The sequence below is a fragment of the Mustela nigripes genome, chromosome 5 (genome assembly GCF_022355385.1).
Source record: "Mustela nigripes isolate SB6536 chromosome 5, MUSNIG.SB6536, whole genome shotgun sequence".
NCBI lineage: Eukaryota > Metazoa > Chordata > Mammalia > Carnivora > Mustelidae > Mustela > Mustela nigripes.
The window spans coordinates 94,904,444-94,925,073 of record NC_081561.1 but is presented as its reverse complement, the minus strand read 5'-3'; the positions used below and the strand labels follow the sequence as shown (position 1 = coordinate 94,925,073).

The window sequence follows — 20,630 nt, the reverse complement described above, 5'->3', positions numbered from 1 at the left end:
AAATTTTGTTAAAAGATGAACTGAACAAAAATTTTACTATACTCCTCCAAATTCCTCAGTGTTATGAAGTAAAAGTCTCTATTTAATGTCTCTTGATGTTCTAGGAAATACAAATCAAGATGCTCCTCTAGTTCTGATAACATATATGTCCCTCAGAAACTTCATTTACCTTTCCCTATTAAGGATATCATGAATGTTAGATAAAATTTAAAATCCTTTAAAAAAAATTACTCATCCTAACAGTAATTGTCTTCAGATACAATTCGTGGTAAGACTACTACCTTTCTCTAATTTTCTAACTCTTGCCTGACCTTGATTTGATGCTAAAGGAACTGAGTGGTTCCTTTAATACTTCTCTGCTTAAAGCTTTCTCTGTCTGGCTTTAGGTAAGTCTTTCATGTCCATTGGCTGACTCAGCATTCTAGATTGTCACTCTTTAGTTAAAAGGTCATTATTTTCAAATTCCAATAGCAGACACCAAGAGATCCAAAATTCAGCAAGCTAACTGCACTTAGATATTACACAAATAGAAAATAAAACTTGAAATAACCAGAGTCCCTTTTCTTGGTTACAGTAGATTGCATTATAATGCCAATGGTGAAAATAAGAGATTTTTCAGATATTGGGTTCTTTCTAGCAACAGTTCAACAAATGCATGTAAATGCGCATCTGTGAAATAAATCTGCCACAGATGCTGCACCTGGAAATGGGGTCTTGAACAGGAAGCGATTTATTATCGCAATAAATTATATCCATAATCTATCTAGCCACCCAGGGGCTCCTGGGTGGCTCAGTGGGTTAAAGCCTCTGTTTTTGGCTCAGGTCATGATCCCAAGGTCCTGGGATAGAGCCCTGCATCAGGCTCTCTGCTCAGCGGGGAGCCTGCCTCCCCCTCTCTCTCTGCCTGCCTCTCTGCCTGCTTGTGATCTCTGTCAAATAAATAAATAAAATCTAAAAAAAAAAAAAAAAAAAAAAAGAAGAAGAAGAAGAAGAAGAAAGAAAGAGAGAGAGAAAAATCCAGCCTGGAAATCTGAAAGACTCTGGTTCACTTGAAAAAAATTTAAAAATTAAAAAAAAAAATAAGAAAAGTTGATTGGAGTCTAATCCTTACTTATCTGCAAGCTACATACAGTTTAAAGGACCATTTACACATTCTTGCAAGCTTCATTTCCTTGTATTTGCATTTAAGAATGAGATTTTATGGTATCAAAATTAATCTCTAGAAGTAGATAAACTAGGTAAATCTTACATTTTTAAAGACCTTGGAGACCTAAACTGCTCACCTAGAGACTAGCACGCACCAGGAAGAAAATGCACGTAAGATACTTCTCCTTTGGGAGCTTCCTAGTCTTGAGCTTCGCAATACTGAGGTAAACTTTAGCAGATCGCGTGTACTTCCAAGTAGTGCAGGAAAGATTCTGTAACAGGACCAATGGCTCATGGGCTCTCTGAAGCTGCCTAGCCGTGTTCCCCTGCCCCCATCCCCCAGCCTGTGGAATACCTGGACCTTCTTTGACAATTTCCTTTCAATTACTTTTTTGGTCCCATCAACATAGCTACATTTCCTAAGCAGGAAATAAAACTACCCACAGCCAAAGGCAGGCACAGTAAGAATTAGAAAGACTCCAGATGTGTCTTGATGTCCTTCCCCCACTCTATTCTACTCTCCTTTTGGGCTGTGTTATGCAGGGCTCTTAATGGCTGCCACTGCCAACCTCCCTGCCCCCATGGGCCTGACATCAGAAACCTGATTGGGGTGGGGGGAGGGGGGATGGAGAACAGCAATGGCCATGACAGTCCCCAAGGAGTGAGGAAAACTAGAGATCAAGTTACACAACTGATCTTGCTCAGCTGTCTGTGAGAGCAAGATACCATTCCTGGTCTTAACACTACACTTCAGGCTAAATTAAACGCTAGAAATCAGAACAAACTCTTTCCCCTTGCCAATGTTCCTCAATTCATCAGCTCTATGATCCTACCTATATACGAAATAACTATGTAAAGCACCTTAAAATAAGAGTTCTGTCACCAAACTATTCTATAGAGAATCATATAAAATATCTCAACCCATGAAAACACAGTCATATATGGAGTGGAAAAAAAAAAGATGTATGCTAAAATATAAAGTAAAGGCCCTAATTCTCAAGTTAAAGGCTCATATGGAAATGACATAATGAGCCAATGCCAGAAACCTACTTTTTGTCTTGAATTACACTTAAAATTAGTTATGACCCAAACTCCTTAGCCATCAAGAATTCAGAGAATGGAGGGGAGGATCCCCAAAACAGGCACAAGACCTGATCTCAAAACCAAACCCAATACCTCTTCATGTATGAAATATGCCTTGTTTCTAGCTATTATAAGTTAGTTACCCAGTGTACTAAGTTGGTTATTCCAGAATTTTTCCAAGCAAAAAGTTAAGCTGTTGAGTATTTCCAGGGTCATCATCCATTTCCCTTTTTGAAAGAAGTTTCTAAATATGCCCATTTCCAGTCTTCAGGCACCTCATGAGTCCTCCACGAGTTCTCAAAAATGATATCTAGCGGTTCTGTGATGACTTCGGCCAATTCATTAAGTACTCTAGGATGCCAGCCATTGGGACCTGTGGATTTGAACATATCTGGGTTATTGAGGTTTCTCCTTTACCCATTCTTCCCCTAGTCTATCATGGGCTCCTGCTCCTATTTTTTTTTTTAAATAAACTTGACCCCCCAGGGGCTTGAACTCACGACCCCGAGATCAAGAGTCATATGCTCTACCAACTGCTGCTCCTATTTTTAAGTCACAATTGTCCCTTTCTGGTTACCACATGGACTTCTGGAAAAAACAGCATTTTTAAAGACTCTATTTGTCAGAGAGAGAGAGAGACAGAGACAGAGACAGAGAGCTCGAGCACAAGTAGGAGGAGTGGCAGGCAGAAGGAGAGGCAAGCTCCAGCTGAGGAAGGAGGCCGATTTAGGACTCGATCCCAGGACCCTGGGGTCATGCTCTTAGCTGAAGGCAGACATTTAACCAACTGAGCCACCCAGGCATCCCTGAAAAAATAGCTTTAAGTCTCTGTTTTTTATCTATCCATTTTCTCCTTGAAGTTACTAAATGAAAAATGTATTTTATTCTTTTCCAACCTGTCTTGCTTAAAAAGGTTCTGTTTTTCCTTTTACAGTTCTTGTAAGAACAAGAAAGTAAAAAAAGAATATTAATGAAAAGTATATCTTGAAACAGTTTTTCTCCCTAAATGACACACCTCCCTATGACATCCGAGCATCCTTGGTTAACAGAGCAAGCATCGACACACTTGGAGACATTTTATCTTGGTGCTCAGAGGCTACAGATCTATCTGTAAGCACTAATTCAAAGAGCACTTTCTGAAATAAAAAAGATTCACCATATCTTTAACTAGAATCATCTGTATGCACAAACAGCAACTTTCTTCACATAGGCATTTAAAAAGCATAGTTGCGCACGAGCTGGAAGAAAGGAAGAATGACTCCCCGCAAAGCAGGACCCTGGTAGAATTCATCTGTTGTGGTGTGGTCATCTGTGCCAATGTTCTGGGCCTGCTATTACACTAATTATCGCCGAGCTCTGATAGGTGTTGACAGTTTTAACCCCTTCGCTGTCACGGTGATGCCTGAAACTGAAAGCCAACCACAGATTACAGTTTCTTGCCCATATGTTGCCGTTTGCCCCCAATCCCCTGACAGATCGAGAATAGACAGAGGGGAGGAAGAAAGCAAGAGAGAGCGATGGTAGCAGGAGGAGCCCTGAGTCGTCTGTGTGATTTCTGATCTGACAGGCGGACTGTGTCATTCGGACTCCACTGTTGACTTGTTTCACTTTGTTTTCCAATTCGAAAAGCTTTTGGTAAAGGTTGAATCAATTTTGTTGTCTTTTGTTTTGGGTTTCTAGTCGCTATCTCTCCAGTCTTACCCCCAGTTTCATCTCTTAAAGCTGTGTTAAGTGAAAAAAAAACAAAACAAAACAAAACACATTGCAGACACCATTAAAAGACAATCTTCTTAAAAAATAATTCTGCACATTTCTCTAGGGTACAACAATTTGTTTTAGCACATGCCATTTTCACCCCTGTTCAAATAGCCACCTGCTGATGGCAATATGTTAACTAATATGTCATTATTAATTAGTTTGGGTAGTATCATCCAACAATTACATCTAAATGGAGAAAAAGTGTTAATATCTATGCTCAGAAAAAGTGTTACTATCTATTCTCCAGGGAATCAAGATCTTTATGAGTCATTTTTTTCTATATTATTAAGTAATAATATCGTACCACTAATTACTAAATTCAAATAATCACTCAAATAAACTCATATCTAAGGCAGTGCCTCTATTAAAATCACCTTCAGTTACAAACTGTGGAAAAGTAATGCTCAATCTGTTTTGACTAACTTTTCGGCAGGGAACAAGGGGAAGTTTGTACAAGAGGGAAGTCTCCCTAATATAAAGAAGGCAAGACTCTTTTTTTTTTTAAGTTTTATTTATTTATTTGAGAGAAACAGAAAGGGCATACGAGCAAGGAGAGGGGTGGGGGGAAGAGAGAGAGAGAGAGAATCCCAAGCAGACTCTATGCTGAGCGCAGAGCCTGATGCAAGGCTTCATCCCATGACCCTGGGATCATGACCTGAGCCAAAATCAAGAGTCAGACACTTCACCCACTGAGCCACCCAGGCACCTCAAGTCAGTCCAGTTTCTAATGCTGAAACAGGTGAATGAATGAAAAGGCATTCCACCAAAATCTGTATTAGTCAATACAGTGCAAGAGAAGGCAATGAAAAAACAAAAAGAGAGAGAGAGAGAGACAGAGAGAGAGAGAAAGCAAAAAGCGCCTCAGGTCACAGTATTACAGGTTTCTGAGATGGCAGAGGAGGACCAGAGCCAGGATCAAGGAAGAGTCACAGAGGGAAGGAAGAGGTCACATAGTAAGGACAAACTTATTAAAACGGAAGATTCTCAGATGCCTGCCCATGCTAGACAGAGCTCTGGACGTCAGAAAGATGGTCCCATCTACCTTTAAAAGGTCATTTTTATTCTAGGAATCTCTGAAAGTAAAGAAAATGCCTTTGGACAGGTTATCACGAGCAAGCACAGACACCTCCGTATTAAACCCCTCTAAAGATGTGGATCGCGAATCATTCACAAATCTAGCATCAAGCTGACGGCCTGCGAAACCTCCTGTGCCTCTCGTTCAACAAAAACAAATCACGTTCATTAAACAAGCCCAGCCTTGCATTTGGCTATTTTCCGTTCTTTCGGGGAGAAGGTGGGAGGCAGACAAACAGGCTCTCCACAGTTGGGTCACGGAGAGTTTTCACGATGCGAGAACAGTCTCGGAGAGCAGTAATGAGCTCAGTGCACGAGGCCACATGATTGCAAGGAAACGTCGCCTGATCAATCCCACTCTTCGTGTGGAACAGAAATGAACAGGTTTTTAAAGTTCTGGCTGGCTTTAGGGAGAAACAGCTGTAAGTTTAAGTCTTAGGGGCAGACAGGTACCGCCAGGCTGGCCTCATTCCACAGAGCTGCTCTCACCTCACCATGCTTTTTTTCATACTTCCTTTCCTCCTCTAAATTATCTGAGATAAGCCTACCAAGAGAGAAGCTCTCTAATAATCTGCTTATCTATCAAAAGGCTTCTTTGGATACAGTACTGGGTTGACAAAAAAAATCATGCACGGCATTATCGCAACTCTGGTCCTTTCTCGAAATCATGAAACCCAACCTTGGGTACAATAAATAGCAGGTTATATTTTTGGTTCTATCGGTGCTCCTGGAGTCTTGCTCCTGTGAATAATGAAGGCCAGTAGTTTGTGGGGTTTTTTGTTTGTTTATTTTGTTTTTTGTAATGTTCCAAATTATATCTCCCTATTTCTAGGGAAATACTGTTTTGTTTTGTTTTGTTTTTTTTAAAGTTTCTTAGCTCTGTGGCCTCTTTTTCCCCCTACCTGTCTTTGAACAAGACACTGGGTGCTGTGCATAAACAATGAATTTTGGAAAACTGAAAAGGAGCAAAATAAAATAAAAGCAGTGTCAAGCAGAGTTCTTATATTATTAGGGCTACACAAACCTAATTCTTGAACTGAACTGTGACTTTCTCAGTTATATTCGTTCTATTATGGGAAAGGGGAGGGGAAGTGGGGGAATCCTTTCATTTCACAGATATTTGCCAATTCTAATCTATGTTAGAGTTCCAATCTGAGAAACAGAGAGGGGCAGCAAAATTTATTGAATGAATAAAGAGACATTCCTGTGGTTAAAAATGAAGATTTATGAGATTACATTTTTTTTCCTCAGGTGATTATTCTGAATTTTAACTAATTTCAAGTCTGTTACTCTTTTTAGCTTGGGATTTTTCCCCACTAACTAAAGACAGTCAGAGTTCTATGAAGGCTATCCCGTGTAAAAATTATTTCTCTGTTGTGTTATTATTCTAAAGGATAGAGCTCCATTGTAGGCGTACAATCAAGAGACAGAAAATCTCTGCATTTGTTTGCTGTGATAAACACCCACGACTAGTGAGTGTACATTAATATCCCATATAATTCCTTACAAGGGTGGGGGACAACCATCTCATAAGGAAAACTTAAGATTCATGGTACAAATACTACCTTCTCTCCTTCTGGATGACACAAGGGGGACAAAGTTGAATCTGTGGGTGGTCCGGTGACAAGACAAAAAGGTTTTTTTGTTTTGTTTTGTTTTTAAGATTTTATTTATTTACTAGAGAGACAGAGATCACAAGTAGACAGAGAAGCAGGCAGAGAGAGAGGAGGAAGCAGGCTCCCTGCTGAGCAGAGAGCCTGATGTGGGGCTTGATCCCAGAACCCTGGGATCATGACCTGAGCTGAAGGCCGAGGCTTTAACCCACTGAGCCACCCAGGCACCCCAGAAAGATATTTTTTATGTCATGACTTTCTCAAGCTAAGTTTACCAACATGCAGCCACAACACATTGCCTCTCGTTATGGAACCCAGGATGGTTAGAATTGGCTTAGAAGAGGAGGGCTTAAATCCAGCTTCATTTTAACTCTAAACTTCTCCAAGCGCAGAAACACATTGCATACTTCTTTGTATCTCCAGTGGGAATATATATACTACTGCTGATTGATTGAATCATCTACAGCATAATTTTTATGTGTAATTTCTCAGTAAACTAAGTTTCTATAGAAAATACTAGCAAGTCAGCTGGGAGCATATTTTCCTTTGTCTATACAACAGAGAAAAACTTTCCGATATATGTCCACTCTACCAGTAATGGTCACCTTTCAGTTCCTCAAAAGGCTTCTGAGAGTCCCCTAGGGAAGGCCAAAGCCACCTCCCAGACCCCACTAAGCTGGAGGATGCCCTCTTATGTTATAAAATTAGCTGGCTTCCATGTCCTTTTTCTGCTAGAGGAATCGTACAGGGAAGATTTCCCAGGGACTTTTTGTTCAAGACTAAAAAATGTTTGACCTAATCCAGAATGATCTACGTATATTGGGAGTTTTTTTGGTCTGTTTTGGTGTTTTGTTTGTTTTGTTGTTGTTTTTTTGCTTTTTTACTTTTAACACAAACCCCCGATGCTATATAAACTCTTCTGTGCAGTTCTCCTATCTGTCTTCATCTGTGGTGTGTCCTTGCGAAGTACCGATTTACTATCCAGTTCCTGAAAAAAAAAAATTCAGTAGGCTAAAATAAACTGCACAAGCACGCTTCTCACTCCCTCCTCTCGACCCACATGGGTTCTAAACTTCACTCAGGACTTATCTGCAGGTTTTCAGCAAATGGAAAGTATACTGGGGAGGCTGGAAAATTTCCTCCCACTTATTATTCAGCAAACTCTCAGGAACAAATTCAGAGGTTAAAACACAAAAGTGTCTTTGTTTATACTAGCCTCAGGGCATTAACCGATTTTATAATTTTCCCAACAGCACAGCTATGTAAATTCCCGATTTCTAAAAATCACTCCGTGGGACTCATCATTGGATATTCTGCATATGCGAAATTCCCCCACACTGAGAACACCACACAGGGTTGTGGTCTGAGTGGTACCAAGCTCCAGGAAACAAGGCTCAGAGGCCCTAGACCTCCTCACTGCCTAGAGTTAGAGCCACATTTTATCTCTACCAAGAAGAAATTTTCAAGATTTAACTATTGGGGGTTCTGTATTGTTCTTTCAATAATAATTTTATAAGAATTAACAGCTGTCACAACACGCAGCTGAGGCTAGGTCACCGCACTTTGAAGAAGCGGAACAGTACAGTTAAAGAAGGAGAACTGGTAGCTAGGGGGGACAGTGTTTTTAAGAACAACGAGGGAGCTAAGGTATATTTACAGACTGAGTGCAAGGTTTCCACGGAGAGAGACCAAATGCCGGAAAACAAAAGGGTAATTATGGGATCAAAATAATTACTTGGGATAAGAGTAGCTACCCAGGGGGAGGGATTATTCTTAGAGGGGAGAAGGGTCATTCCTCATCATAAATAGAGGGAAAGATCAGATGGCAAAGATGCCAGAACATTCAGATGGGAAGGCCGGAAAGGGAAGGAGCTCCTGCGCAAGAACTGCTAGTTCTCAGGAAGCATCACTGAGGCTATCTGCACAGCGAGGGGTAAAAGGGGCAGGGTAGGGCTTTCAGGAGAGGGAAGAAGTCTGAGACAGCCACCAGGGGCACTGTGACACGAGGTCACCATGACAGCTGCACTGCATTTGACTCTACATGGAATTAGAGTAAAATGGGCCTTTAGAGTTCTGCTTACGCTTCAAAGTCTCCAAATACCACCCCAAATAGTGATCAGGACACAGGCCTAGAAATAACTGATACAAATCCAGAACAGAAATAAGGATAAATGCTAGAATGTGCTGCGTGTCGATGTTCTGTCCTCTAATGCGGGTCTTCCTAACACATTTGGTGGGTTTTTTCCTTTTGTTTTGCTTTGTTTTATTTTAGATTTATTTATTCATCTGATGGGGGTGGGGGGAGAGCACAAGCAGGGGGAGCTGCAGGCAGCGAGAGAGGGGGGGAAGCAGACTCCTCGCCGAGCAGAGAGCCTGATGTGGGGCTGGAACCCAGGACCCTGCGATCATGACCTGAGCTGAAAGCAGACGCTTAATCAACTAAGCCACCCAGGCGCCCCTTTGGTGCATCTCTTGATGAAAGTCCTATTGGTGACTGTCTCCATCCACGTGGACCGATAGAACAAAAGAAATGTCTCACATTTCTGGAGGCTGGGAAGTCCAAGGTCAAGGCACCCACAGATTCAGTGTCTAGTGAATGCCCTCTTCTTGGTTCAGAGACACCATCTTCTCGCCATGGCCTCCCATGGCAGAAGGGGTGAGGGAGCTTTCTGGGGGACCTTTTATAAAGGCACCCATCCCATCTTGGAGCTTTACCTTCATCACCCGGCCACCTCCCAAAGCCCCACATCCAAATACCATCATACTGGGTATTAGATTTCAACATAGCAATTTTGGAGAACACATTTGTTCTACAGTAATATCTGTTTCTAACCAAACTCACGGGCTGCTCACTTAACGGTTTTCATCTCTCCATCTCTCTTTCTCTCTACAGTGTCACCATAAAATCATCCATGATTAGGTACTGATGGTCTTTGAAGACACCATTAGCACTAAGCCGCTAATCTTACTATAATTATCACCAATATAGTTGCCCTTAACAGTAAGTTTGTAGTAAATACTATGATTATTATTATTATCTTCCTGGCCTAACAACAGTGAGCAAATACTTCTATTTATTTAGTGACCTTCCTCTGTGCCAGGCACTGTACTGAGAATACCGTGTATCTATGCATGATCTCCATTACTTCTCACCATAAGCCTGTGTGATGCCTGGCATAGACCCAGCTTTACAGATGAGGGATCTGAGGCTCCACAGTGTAGATAACCTGATTGGGTCAAAGGGCTCATCGGTGGCAGACAGGATCTGTCCAGCAGCAAAGCCTACCCTTACCAAAGCATGTCTGAACTCCCCAGCACTTTTGATTGGGAATGTGTAATAAATGAATAGTGTTCCCCAAAGTTCACATCACTCAGAAAGTGAACTGAGAAATAGAGCTTCTATAGGATGTTCAGGCTCTGAAGATAAAATCATCCTGGATTTAGGGTGGGCCCTACATCCTGTCACTGTGTCCTTATAAGATGAGGACAGTAAGCAGAGAGACATCACAGAGGAGAAGCTCGTGTGTGAGGCGAACGTGATGACCACTACACTACGGAAACCCCTCTGAGAAGCTCGTATGAAGACAGAGGCAGAGAACACAGATACACGCAGCCATAAACCAAGTTACAAAAAGCCTTGAGCCACCCAAAGCTGGAAGGGGCGAGGAAGGATTCTCTCCTCGAGGCTCTGTAGGGAGCATGGCTCCAGCAAGACCTTGATGGCAGACCTCTGGACTGCAGAACAAGGTGAGAATAAACTACTGTTGATTTTAGCCACTCCATCTGTGGCACTTTGTCACAGAGCCCTCAGAAACTAATAGGGAACCCTTTCACAGAAATATATAATTTCTCAAATGCTCTCAGGAATATTTTTAATCACTTCATTGTTTTTGGCATTACATGCAAATGTGACGTTAGGCAAAAAGTATTTTTATTCAGAACATCAAAATCTGTGCAGAATGCTTACTTAGATATTATATTTAATGTCATTCATAATATACAAGGAAAACTTTGCCTCTTCATATTAAATAAATGATGCAAAGTATTTAAATTAATTATGTAAGAAAAACAGGACTTATAAAAAAATACATTAAAAACTATACACTATGTTTATACATGGACTCCATGTATATAAAAAATCAGACAGATTTAACCATGACTTGCTACAGCATCAAAAATAGAAAATAATCAGAATCTGAAATGCTTGCTTTTCTTTTGCTTAATGTCCAAGGCTTATTTATTATTTATTTGACTATTTATGATTTGTTTTAAATTACAGGACAAGAGAAGGTTTCAGTGGCTATTTGCAACCATTTCTCTACTAATAACACACTATGTATGTGGATATTTGTATTTCTAATAAGTTCAAATTGAATATAATTGCCCATATTTTTCTGTTTTGATATAAGTTATTGACGAATGAGAGTTTAATGTGCAAGGTAAGCATATTTGATTGCTACGAGGTTTTCATTTTAAAGAGGAAAATATGTAAATAGTTTTCATCAATACATTTAAAGACATATAATGAAACAATCACTATTCCTAATCTAGAAGACTTTTTTTGACTTGTCTGACAGGATCTCTCTAGCTGGAAAACCCTATAATACTCTATATTAGCAGTTCTCAAAACATTTGGTTCTGGGATCCATTTGCATTTTTAAAAACCACTGAGGATTCCAAAGAGCTTTTGTTTCTGTGGGTTATAACTATTGATGTTTATTGTATTTGAGATAACAACTGAGACATGTTTAAAATATTTAATTCATTTAAAAATAAAAATAGAAAATGCATTACATGTTAACCTAAGTAAGATTTTTACAAAAATACATTCCTCTCCCTCCAAATTAATAAGAAGCATGGCATTATTTTGCATTCTGGCATATTTCTTTAATAGGTGGTGGAACAAACTACTGGATTCTCACTTTTTCCACATTTGATCTGCGGCAATGTTTTTATAGGTGAAGTGTCTGAACAAAGTCTAGCCTCACACAGATGTGTCATCAGAAAAAGGAAGATTATTTTCATAGTTTTAGATAGATAATTGTATTATTTTTGATAACATGCCAAGACTCAACAACAGATAGTTGTCAAGCAACTTCTTAAAAGTCGGTTGCATCGTGAAACCTGAAACCACATCAATGAACTTTTCATACTCTGTCTACTATGTTAACATCCCTAGTCTAGTTATTGTTAATGGACCTCTTCTTAAATACAATTTTCCCACATCATGTACCGGTCATTTGGAAAATGGCAGGTTCCTGGGTTATGCTGATCTTCTAAACCTTAACACATAGCATTATTTGATATCAAAAAAGTAAATTTGTTAATGTGATTGCCCATTTCATCAAAAAAGCTTTCAAGTGGGGGCGCCTGGGTGGCTGAGTAGGTTAAAGCCTCTGCCTTCAGCTCAGGTCATGATCCCAGGGTCCTGGGATTGAGCCCGCATGGGGCTCTCTGCTCGGCAGGGAGCCTGCTTCCCTTCCTCCCTCTCTGCCTGCCTCTCTGCCTACTTGTGATCTCTGTCTGTCAAATAAATAAATAAAATCTTTAAAAAAAAAAAAAAAAGCTTTCAAGTACTGGAAAACTGTCAACCTCATAGTGACAGAAACAAGTTTTCCAAAATGGAACTCTTACTTGAATATTCAAATTTTACCAGTAACAACAAATACTCTTCACTCACTGTGTGAATATATCTGCTATTTACCAAAGTCTAAATAACCATGGTTTGTTTCTTAGTTACTCTTTCAACTGAAAATGATGTCCAATGAATAAAGCAGCAGGTAAGGCTAGCAACTCCAACCACAGTAGACGTGGTTTGCAAAGAGACAAGGTTCACACAGACTTCCATTTGCAGAAGAAGCCTTTACGGGTATGGAGGAGAAAGAAAATAAATTTCCTCCTACCCTCTAGGTACTTGGCCAAGAAAACCCCTGTAATAAAGGAGGAGACTAACAAGAGAAAAACTAATTCAACTTAATTTTGTATGAAGGCCCCAAAGATATGAGACCCAAAGAAGTGACAAAAGCAGGCAGCTTTTATACCTTTTAGACAAAGAAACAATAAATGTGTAAAGAACTGACAAGACAAAAAAGTTCAGGCTTACGGCAGAAACTTAGGATAGAAGTAACAAGGTTTGTTTATAGACCCTCTTGGCCTTGAACTCCCAATCTCTGGTGATAAGGATGGCTCCTTTCCTCCTGGCACACAGAGGGGACCATTCACATGGAGATTTATTTTCTGCTTTCAGAGAGACAAAGGACACTCAGAGAGCATCCTTCTTGCATCAGCTGTTTCTCATGGAACTTTAATTCAAAGTAATCAATATGCCAACACGCTGCTATTTGGGGGCACCCTGCCATCAAACAATTCTCCTTTTGTAACACAGAATATTTTTTTCAAAAAATGTACTCAGAGATTGTGATTTAATAAACTTGCTAATTTCTATGGCTTCCTCAAAGATATTTTAAGGAAAAGGGCTTTTCTGGGCATGTATAGGCAAGGAACACAATAAACCCTAATAACACGGTTTGGTGTCCCTGCCTTGATTGGCACTAATGAGCCAGCATTTTTATTCACTCTTGCTATTTGTGCTCCTGGTACAAGGTGAAAAAGGACAACGATGGTCACAGTGTTGCTATGAGATAATTATGACCTCTCAGACCCCTAAAAGGATCTTGGAGAACCCCTGGGGCCTGTGGGGCACACTTTGGGAACCAATACTCCATACTACCTGCAGATACAAGAGGCAAGGTAGATGTCACAAAATCAGCACCAGCAAATCTCTGACCAGCTCAGCAGTCCAGAACAGAATTCCACCCTTTGAAATAAAAGCTCCTTCCTAATAATTGAGCTGTATTTACCCTCCTGGCTCTGCATCAGCCTTGGCCTCATGAAACTGGAAAGACTGGAGCCTTCCTGCCATGAAAGCAAGTTGACTTTCCTCTCCTGTCTGGCAAGAGAGATTGCCAAGATAGCTGGTCCGAGGCGGTGCGGGGTGGGGAGGGGGGGTGGGGGGGCATCTCTAAGGGACTGTGCCCGCCAGCTTTCACCACAAGAGCTTTTGAAGTGACTCGGGCAATCGTGAACACAGCCAGCCTGCTGCATCGAAATTACTGTGGTCTTTCTGGCACCCCATCCCGGCTTCCCGAACGCTGAAGCGTGCTCCACTCGGCCTTGGCCTTACCTGCCAAATTGGAACAGGCAGGGAAGCAAGACAACAGACATCATCCTCTTTAGCAATTCCTCGCAAAGCATATTTGCATGTTCAGTGGCCTCCAGCATGAAGGGCTGTCCGGGGCATCTGTGCTGTCTGCTACTGTTCCACCTCCCCTCTGGTTTGGGCAAGGGAAAGGAAGGGCACTTTCCAATGTCTCACAAAGGCCACACGTGCTGATGCCATCAGACAGAGTCTCTGTGACCCTCCACTGATCACTTTAAAGGACCAGGACTTAGAACGTCATCGGAATAATCCTCAAGATGCTGGCCTTGTCCAGATGAACTCTGAAGACACAAATCCATGGGTTCTCTGACGCAGCAAAACACAGCAAAAGGACTGACTTCCATCATACCCTGGAGTTCTTTTACTACAACATACTTGTTCTTTGAAGTGATGGTTCCAGAAGGTTTGGGAACAAAGCCCAGATCAAAGGACCTCACAGTTACAGTACAAGGTAGCCCTAAGATCACTGTGTCCAGAAAGCCCAGGGGGCTGTGTGTGTGTGTGTGTGCACGTGTGTGATGCTGAGGGTTAGGGATGGGGAATGGACAACACATAGAGTATCCTACCTCAAACCAAACCAGCCTGCCCTTCAGCTATTCCTCAGGAGCCACCTATCCCTTTCTTCCAGAAAAGAAGGGACATCCTCTGCGGTAGTGGGGGGGAGGGGGTGGGAAATAGTGCAGGACCAGAGTCTGAACCTGAAATGAAACCCCAGGTTAACTACTTCCTGTATGGGTGGCCTTGGGTACAGAACCTAACCATTCTGTCCTTCAGTTTCCCATCTATAAAATGGGAACAACAGTAGTCCCACCATCTCAGAGTAAGCTTATACGCAAACTAATATTTTAAGACGACTTCAGAACAGTATCTGGCATGCTGTAAGCCCATATAAGTGTCTGGGTGTTTTTTGTAACACCCACTCCATAAAAGGCATGGAACTTGATTTCATCTTTCAATCACTGAGTTCTATAAACCCACCCCCAAGGAGGCACAGACACTGAGGCACATCTTCAGGGAAAAAACCAAAATGGATGTGTGGCGGCATTAAGTTAGTCATCCACAAACGTTATTAGAATAAATCATGAATAATGTGTATGCTTTAAGCACTGTCTAGCCATTAACTTTTAAATATTTCATTTAGCTTTGTGAAGCATGTCCTATAGAACATAACTACCAGAGTAGTAGTTCTTGGCTTGTTCAAGCATAAAGACATCTTTAATTATTTTAAAAACATAATCCCCCCCACACATACAGCATGTGAATAAAAAAGAGCATGTGAATAAAAAATAAATAATCTTACTGTTATACTTTTATTTTCCTACTGCCCTTTGATTGAAAAAAAATATTGCTTTAAAAGTGACCAAGAATTTAACAACACCTTCAAACCCATTTGAACAGAACATACTATTTATATAGAGATCCCCTGGAATGTCTGGTACCCAAAGAGGTCCCAAGACTCTTGTATTAATTCCTCAAGGGTCTGCGTTCTTTGGATCACGCCCCATTTAAAATCATCAAAATTGCATTCTTGAAAACATTCAGATATGTTAGAATGAAAATTGTTTAACCAAAAAAAGTCAAACCCCAGAAAACCAACTTTAGCGTAACACTGGTGGTCGCAACTTTCTTGTCTTGGTTACCATATGCCAGGCAAGACTATAGAGCAGTATTTCAAGAAGGGAAAAGGGCAACATTTTTTATGTCTGAAATCAGAATAGCTAGCTTTACTCTCCATACTAATACAGTTCCATGGAAACATCCCCAAGCAAAAACACAGAGGCTCAATGCATTGGGTATTTCTCAGAAAATGCAAAACTAGGATAACAAGGGATTTTAGTACTTCCCCTCCCCTTCTGCTGATAGGAGTTTCCCCTGCATGACCCACAATGCAAGTCCAAGTGCTGAATTTTGTCCCCTAGATAAAACAGTGTTTAAAATAGACATACAAGTCTGCTGAAATCACCTTCTTTTCTTGTGTACCTCTCATTCTCTTTGAGGCCAAATGGAAAATAACCTTTCACATTGCTGCATTTTACTATCACTTAAAAGGAGGAATTGTTTTTATTTTAGGCCATAATGTGCAAAATCATGCTATTTAACACTACATTATATTCACAGATCATGAAAGTTAAATAAAGACACCTTGCTGATTCCTTAATATAGATTCAGCTAAGATTAGTTATGCATCTGCCATCTTAACATTCGGATCAGAGAGGGGAAAAAAAGCCTTAGTTAAAAATCACACTTGCATTGTAAGTGCTTAGATTTTCATGGTTCATTTAAGAGCAACACAATCAAGAATTTAATTATGTCAAAAAAAGAATAGTATCTTCTTAACAGGCAAGATTATATCCTCCCTCCCCAGACCCCGCCCCACCAAAATGGATCATTTTCCTTAACCTCTATGGACTTGCTTTCTGACCTATGAAATAGGTGTTTGGTTAGATGATCTTAAGATAGCCTCTGGTTCTATCATGCTGCGATTTTAAGATTTCTAAGGAACAGACTGATGAGGAGGCAAAGGAGGAACAGAGCCGACGTGCTATGGGAAACTGGCTTGTTTGATTCCTAAGCAAGGTGATATTTCCCATGATGCCAGGCAAACGTCCCACAGAGCCCTGCCAGGGGACTGAATCCAGGCTGAATGGCAACAAGGCACCAGAGAACAACAGAGAAACCCAAACCTTAGTTCTGCTTTAACACGTAAACATTCGCTGCCCAACACTCTATTCCACAAAATCAAGGAACCTCAAAAACCATGGACTCTTCCCAGCCAAGACCTGTGTGTTATGGCACTGGGGCAGACCGAGAACTAATAAAAAGAGGTTAATCTTGGAGGGGAAGGTCTTATTTTTGGGTCAGCAAATCTAACAATTACTTCTAGGCTGGGTAACAAAGTGTTTATGCCTTGTAAGTTTCTAGAAATACACTGTATAATCCTTTATACCGCTGAATTACTTAAGTAATTCACCTCAATGGTGGACAGTGTTCTGATTGGTTTGATTAAATGAAGGTTGATGGGTGAGAAGCCCTCCTCCCCCACCAAACAGAGCGTGAGACAAAGGTTTGTGAGCAGGCAGTTTATTTGGGAATGTGATTCCCGAGAGTCGAAGTAAGGGTCAGGGAAAGAGAAATGAAGGAAGGAAAGCCGACAGGAGGATTCACCATGGGGCTGGCCACTTAGGTTCAGTCCTGCAATGGAAAGCCTCCCAGAGCCATGCATATTGAGAAGAAAGAGGGAAACGTTCATCCCTCAGAGTTTATTGGCCATCTGTCAAGGTTTGCCTCGTGGGTGTTCATTTCCCTGCAATTCCTGTTTCCACACATGAGTCCTAAGTTCGCTCCCACAGCAGAGCACGACAAAACCAGAGGAGGCCGTGGACGTAAGGAAAGATACTCAGGCTTCACCTACATGCTGCTAGTGGAAGCCTGGACAGAACTGCTTGCTTAGTAGTGGCTGGACCATGAACTCAGGCGGAGATGGTGAGAACCGGCTGTACACAAGTATCAGGCATGTGTACTAGTCCGGTGGGGCCGTTGTGCCTACCGTAACAAACGATCCCACAATGTCCATGGCTTACAACAACAAACATTTGCTTTTCAGTCATGCCACAAATCCAGTGTGGGGTTGCTGTGGTTCTGTGCCATGTTCTTCACGCCAGGACCAGAGCCGACCCAACAGTCTCAGTCAGGAACACGGCCAGTCACGGTGACTTGGGAGGGAAGATTAAATGTGTGAACCATGCACATTTCTGTAAAGTTCTGCCTGGAAGAGACCTTCTACTCCCCCGTCATTGACCCAAACGGGCCATGTGCCTGTGCTCATTCAGAGGGCAGAATACGGGATACTCCTGGGCAGCAGCAGGTGGAGGGCAGCAATGCTGAAGGGATGACTTAGCGGAGAGGGATACAATCTCTCATACTCTGCCTTCATTTTCAGGGAGAAAAGCCAGGGGAGGGAGGAGGAAATCACTTCAGGGAGTCCTGTACAAATTCTCTTACAGGTCCATCTTTCCTTTGAGCATATGGCCAGCCAGTATTTAGGAATACTAAGTCCCAATCAAATGAAGCAGATCTTTTACAATGAGAGGGGGCGGGGGAAGGATGGGTGATTCCTCACAGGGAAACATTAGAGATCCTCAACTTCTTATGCCATATTTTGTTTTTCATTTTATAGATGCTGAGATGGGTCAGCTCTCAGAAATCACCAATGAAGTGACTTCCGAGCAGATTAATGACAGAGCTGAGACCAGGCTTCAATCCCCCATATTCCCTTTTTAGGGCAAAGTTGGTAGAAAACATTATGATTATAACTTTATATTCAAGTTACCTGAAGAGTATATGTATTTCACAGAATACCTTCCCCTCCCCCCCACAAATTAAACAACCTAGCCTGAATGAGACAATTTTAAATAGCTAGGTTAGCACTACACTGACAAGACAAAGTCCAGCTTACTTTATGGATAAGTATTACTGGCCTACCCATCCTACAGAGTGCTTTTCTACCAGCCTGCTGACCAGAGACATCAAGTTCTTGGCAGACACTTAGGAAGCATCAGAACTGTATCCGATGAAATGACCAAGAGGGAGAAGTTTAGACAGGCCTCAGTGAAGTAAGGAGAATGAAAAATTTTCATTTGGGAATGAAAAATGTAACCCTCCATGCCTTCACCTAACTCCATCCACCTCATAGACCAATGAGGAAAGGGTGGCAAACCATTGCATTCCTATATTTATTCAGTCCACGCTCACTGAGTGCCCACGATGGGCATGGTACAGTTCTAGCCACTGGGCTGGGAAATCTGAAGCAGCCAATGTCCCCGCCCCTGCCCCTGCCCCTCGCGAAGTATGCCCTTTAGGGAGGGGGTAGAGAGTGCAGGGGATAGACAATCAGACATGCAAATAACCAAAATAATTACAAATTGCTACATGTGTGTAAACAGAGTAAAGCAGTGACATGGTAGTGAGGGGTGGGGTGCCAAGCTCTTAAATGATGCTCTCTTGGAGCAGGCAATATGTAAGAAAATTATGAAATCATTTATGGCAAATCGCAACATGGTTTTCAGAAGTAGTTAGCAGCATTATCCCATAAGGGCTATTGTTACTCTATTAAGATCCTTGAATGAATTTTACCTTCTGTGCTTTCTCTCCACTTCCCATTCCCCACCAAAGTTCTCACTTAATTGGCCATTACTCCATTTTTTTCTTGTTGTATTTATTAAATGCAATTTTACGATTATAGTTCTTAATTTTAAAAAATCAACCAAGTGCCCTTTTTATATGCTCGTTATCTAAATTAAGTTCCCTTTTAAGTATTTTCTGTATATCACAAAGCCTTTGAAAGAAAATTTACCCACTCTTTTCACAAATCCCAGTCACCCCCTCCCCTACCCACAGCTAGCTTTTGTTGCAGAAAAATTTCTTACCTTTCAAAACAGCAGGTGGGCAAAAATACAGGTTCTGCTAAACGAAAACGTCCTTTCTAACCTCTCCTGGCCTAAACACATAGAGGACACAGAATTCTAAACATGACTTCGATGGCCCTTGCCTTTGTCCAAGGCTTTCCCCTCCAAGTATGGGTGGCCCCTGTGCAAACATGAGAGGTCGCTCCCATGACTAGGTTACATTGCAAGACAAGAGGCAGATGCTTCTGGTTGGCCTAATCTAATCATAGTGTTTTCACCAAAGCATAGTGTTTTTCTGGCTGGAAGACAGGAAGTCAGAGAGATTGAGAGCACAAGAAGGCCCCAAGCCACTACGGCTGGCTTGGAAGATGGAGAGGCGACCTGAGAGTAAATGCACATAGCCTCTTGATGCCAAGTGGTCCACGCTTAACGGACAATAAAACAACTGGGGACCTTGGCTCTACCACTGCAAGGAACTGGATTCTCTCAACAACTTAATTAAACTTAGATTCTTCCCCAAATGTTCCAGAGAAGAACCCAGACTTGCTGCTCCCTTGACCGGACTTACAAGATCCTGAGCAGAGAATCCAGTACAGCTTGCCCAGAAGGCCGCCATACAGAACTCTGGGATAATAAAGGAGTGTTATTTTTAGCCTTTAAGTTTGTGGTAATTTGTCACGTAGCAATAATACAGTAATTTCCAGATTTATCAGCTGAAGTGTTCTACTGATGAACACTGCATGACCCGTCGTCCAGCCTTCGGGATGGGTACAGTTCATTCTACTGAAAGGAAGGGGATTCTCGGGGAGAAGAGAGAAGGGTGAGTGATGGAAAACCAGAACCCAAAGCAGAGCAGACCAATGGGAAACACTGGATCATTTACCTGCCCAGTTGCCATGTTAGACTAGTGCTGGGCCACCAACTACCCTCAAGGACGGAAAGCGGTAGAGCACCTAGGAGAATCTAGAAAGCACCAAGCCACAGGTGACAGGGATCTGGATACAACCAACTGACCTTCTTTCTAATTCTTAGCACGTCTTTCCTATGACATCCTTGCCATGACTTTATGGCATTCTTCCAATTATAAATTCACACGATCCCATGCAAACAGTTCAAAAGCATTTACACGCTGCAGCCAGGGAAATGCTGAGTGTTCATCTAATACCCTCTTGTTTCCCATGGTGCTCAGCCTCCCCTACAAATAGGAGGGGGGCATTTGATGGCATTGCTGACAGTAGGATGGAAGTAGAGATGACAGAAGTCATCTCCAGGCCGCACTTTAAAAAAAGATATCGTGAGTCAACATCCAGTTCTCTTGTCCCTGAAGAGGCC

The 20,630-nt window shown here is 41.7% G+C and overlaps 1 protein-coding gene across 2 annotated transcripts in view; it reads right to left on the bottom strand.

Moving 5' to 3' along the window:
• SAMD5 (sterile alpha motif domain containing 5) overlaps positions 1–20,630 on the bottom strand; it is an 81,249-nt gene that overhangs the window by 27,886 nt on the left and 32,733 nt on the right. The window contains exon 2 of one of the 2 annotated variants that reach the window (XM_059399201.1): positions 2,348–2,602. The exons of the other annotated variant lie outside the window; for it this stretch is intronic. Coding sequence (XP_059255184.1) covers positions 2,540–2,602 — 63 coding nt within the window. The 3' untranslated portion in view covers positions 2,348–2,539. Of the gene's footprint in view, positions 1–2,347; positions 2,603–20,630 lie in introns of those variants that run through there. 2 annotated transcript variants of the gene reach the window in all.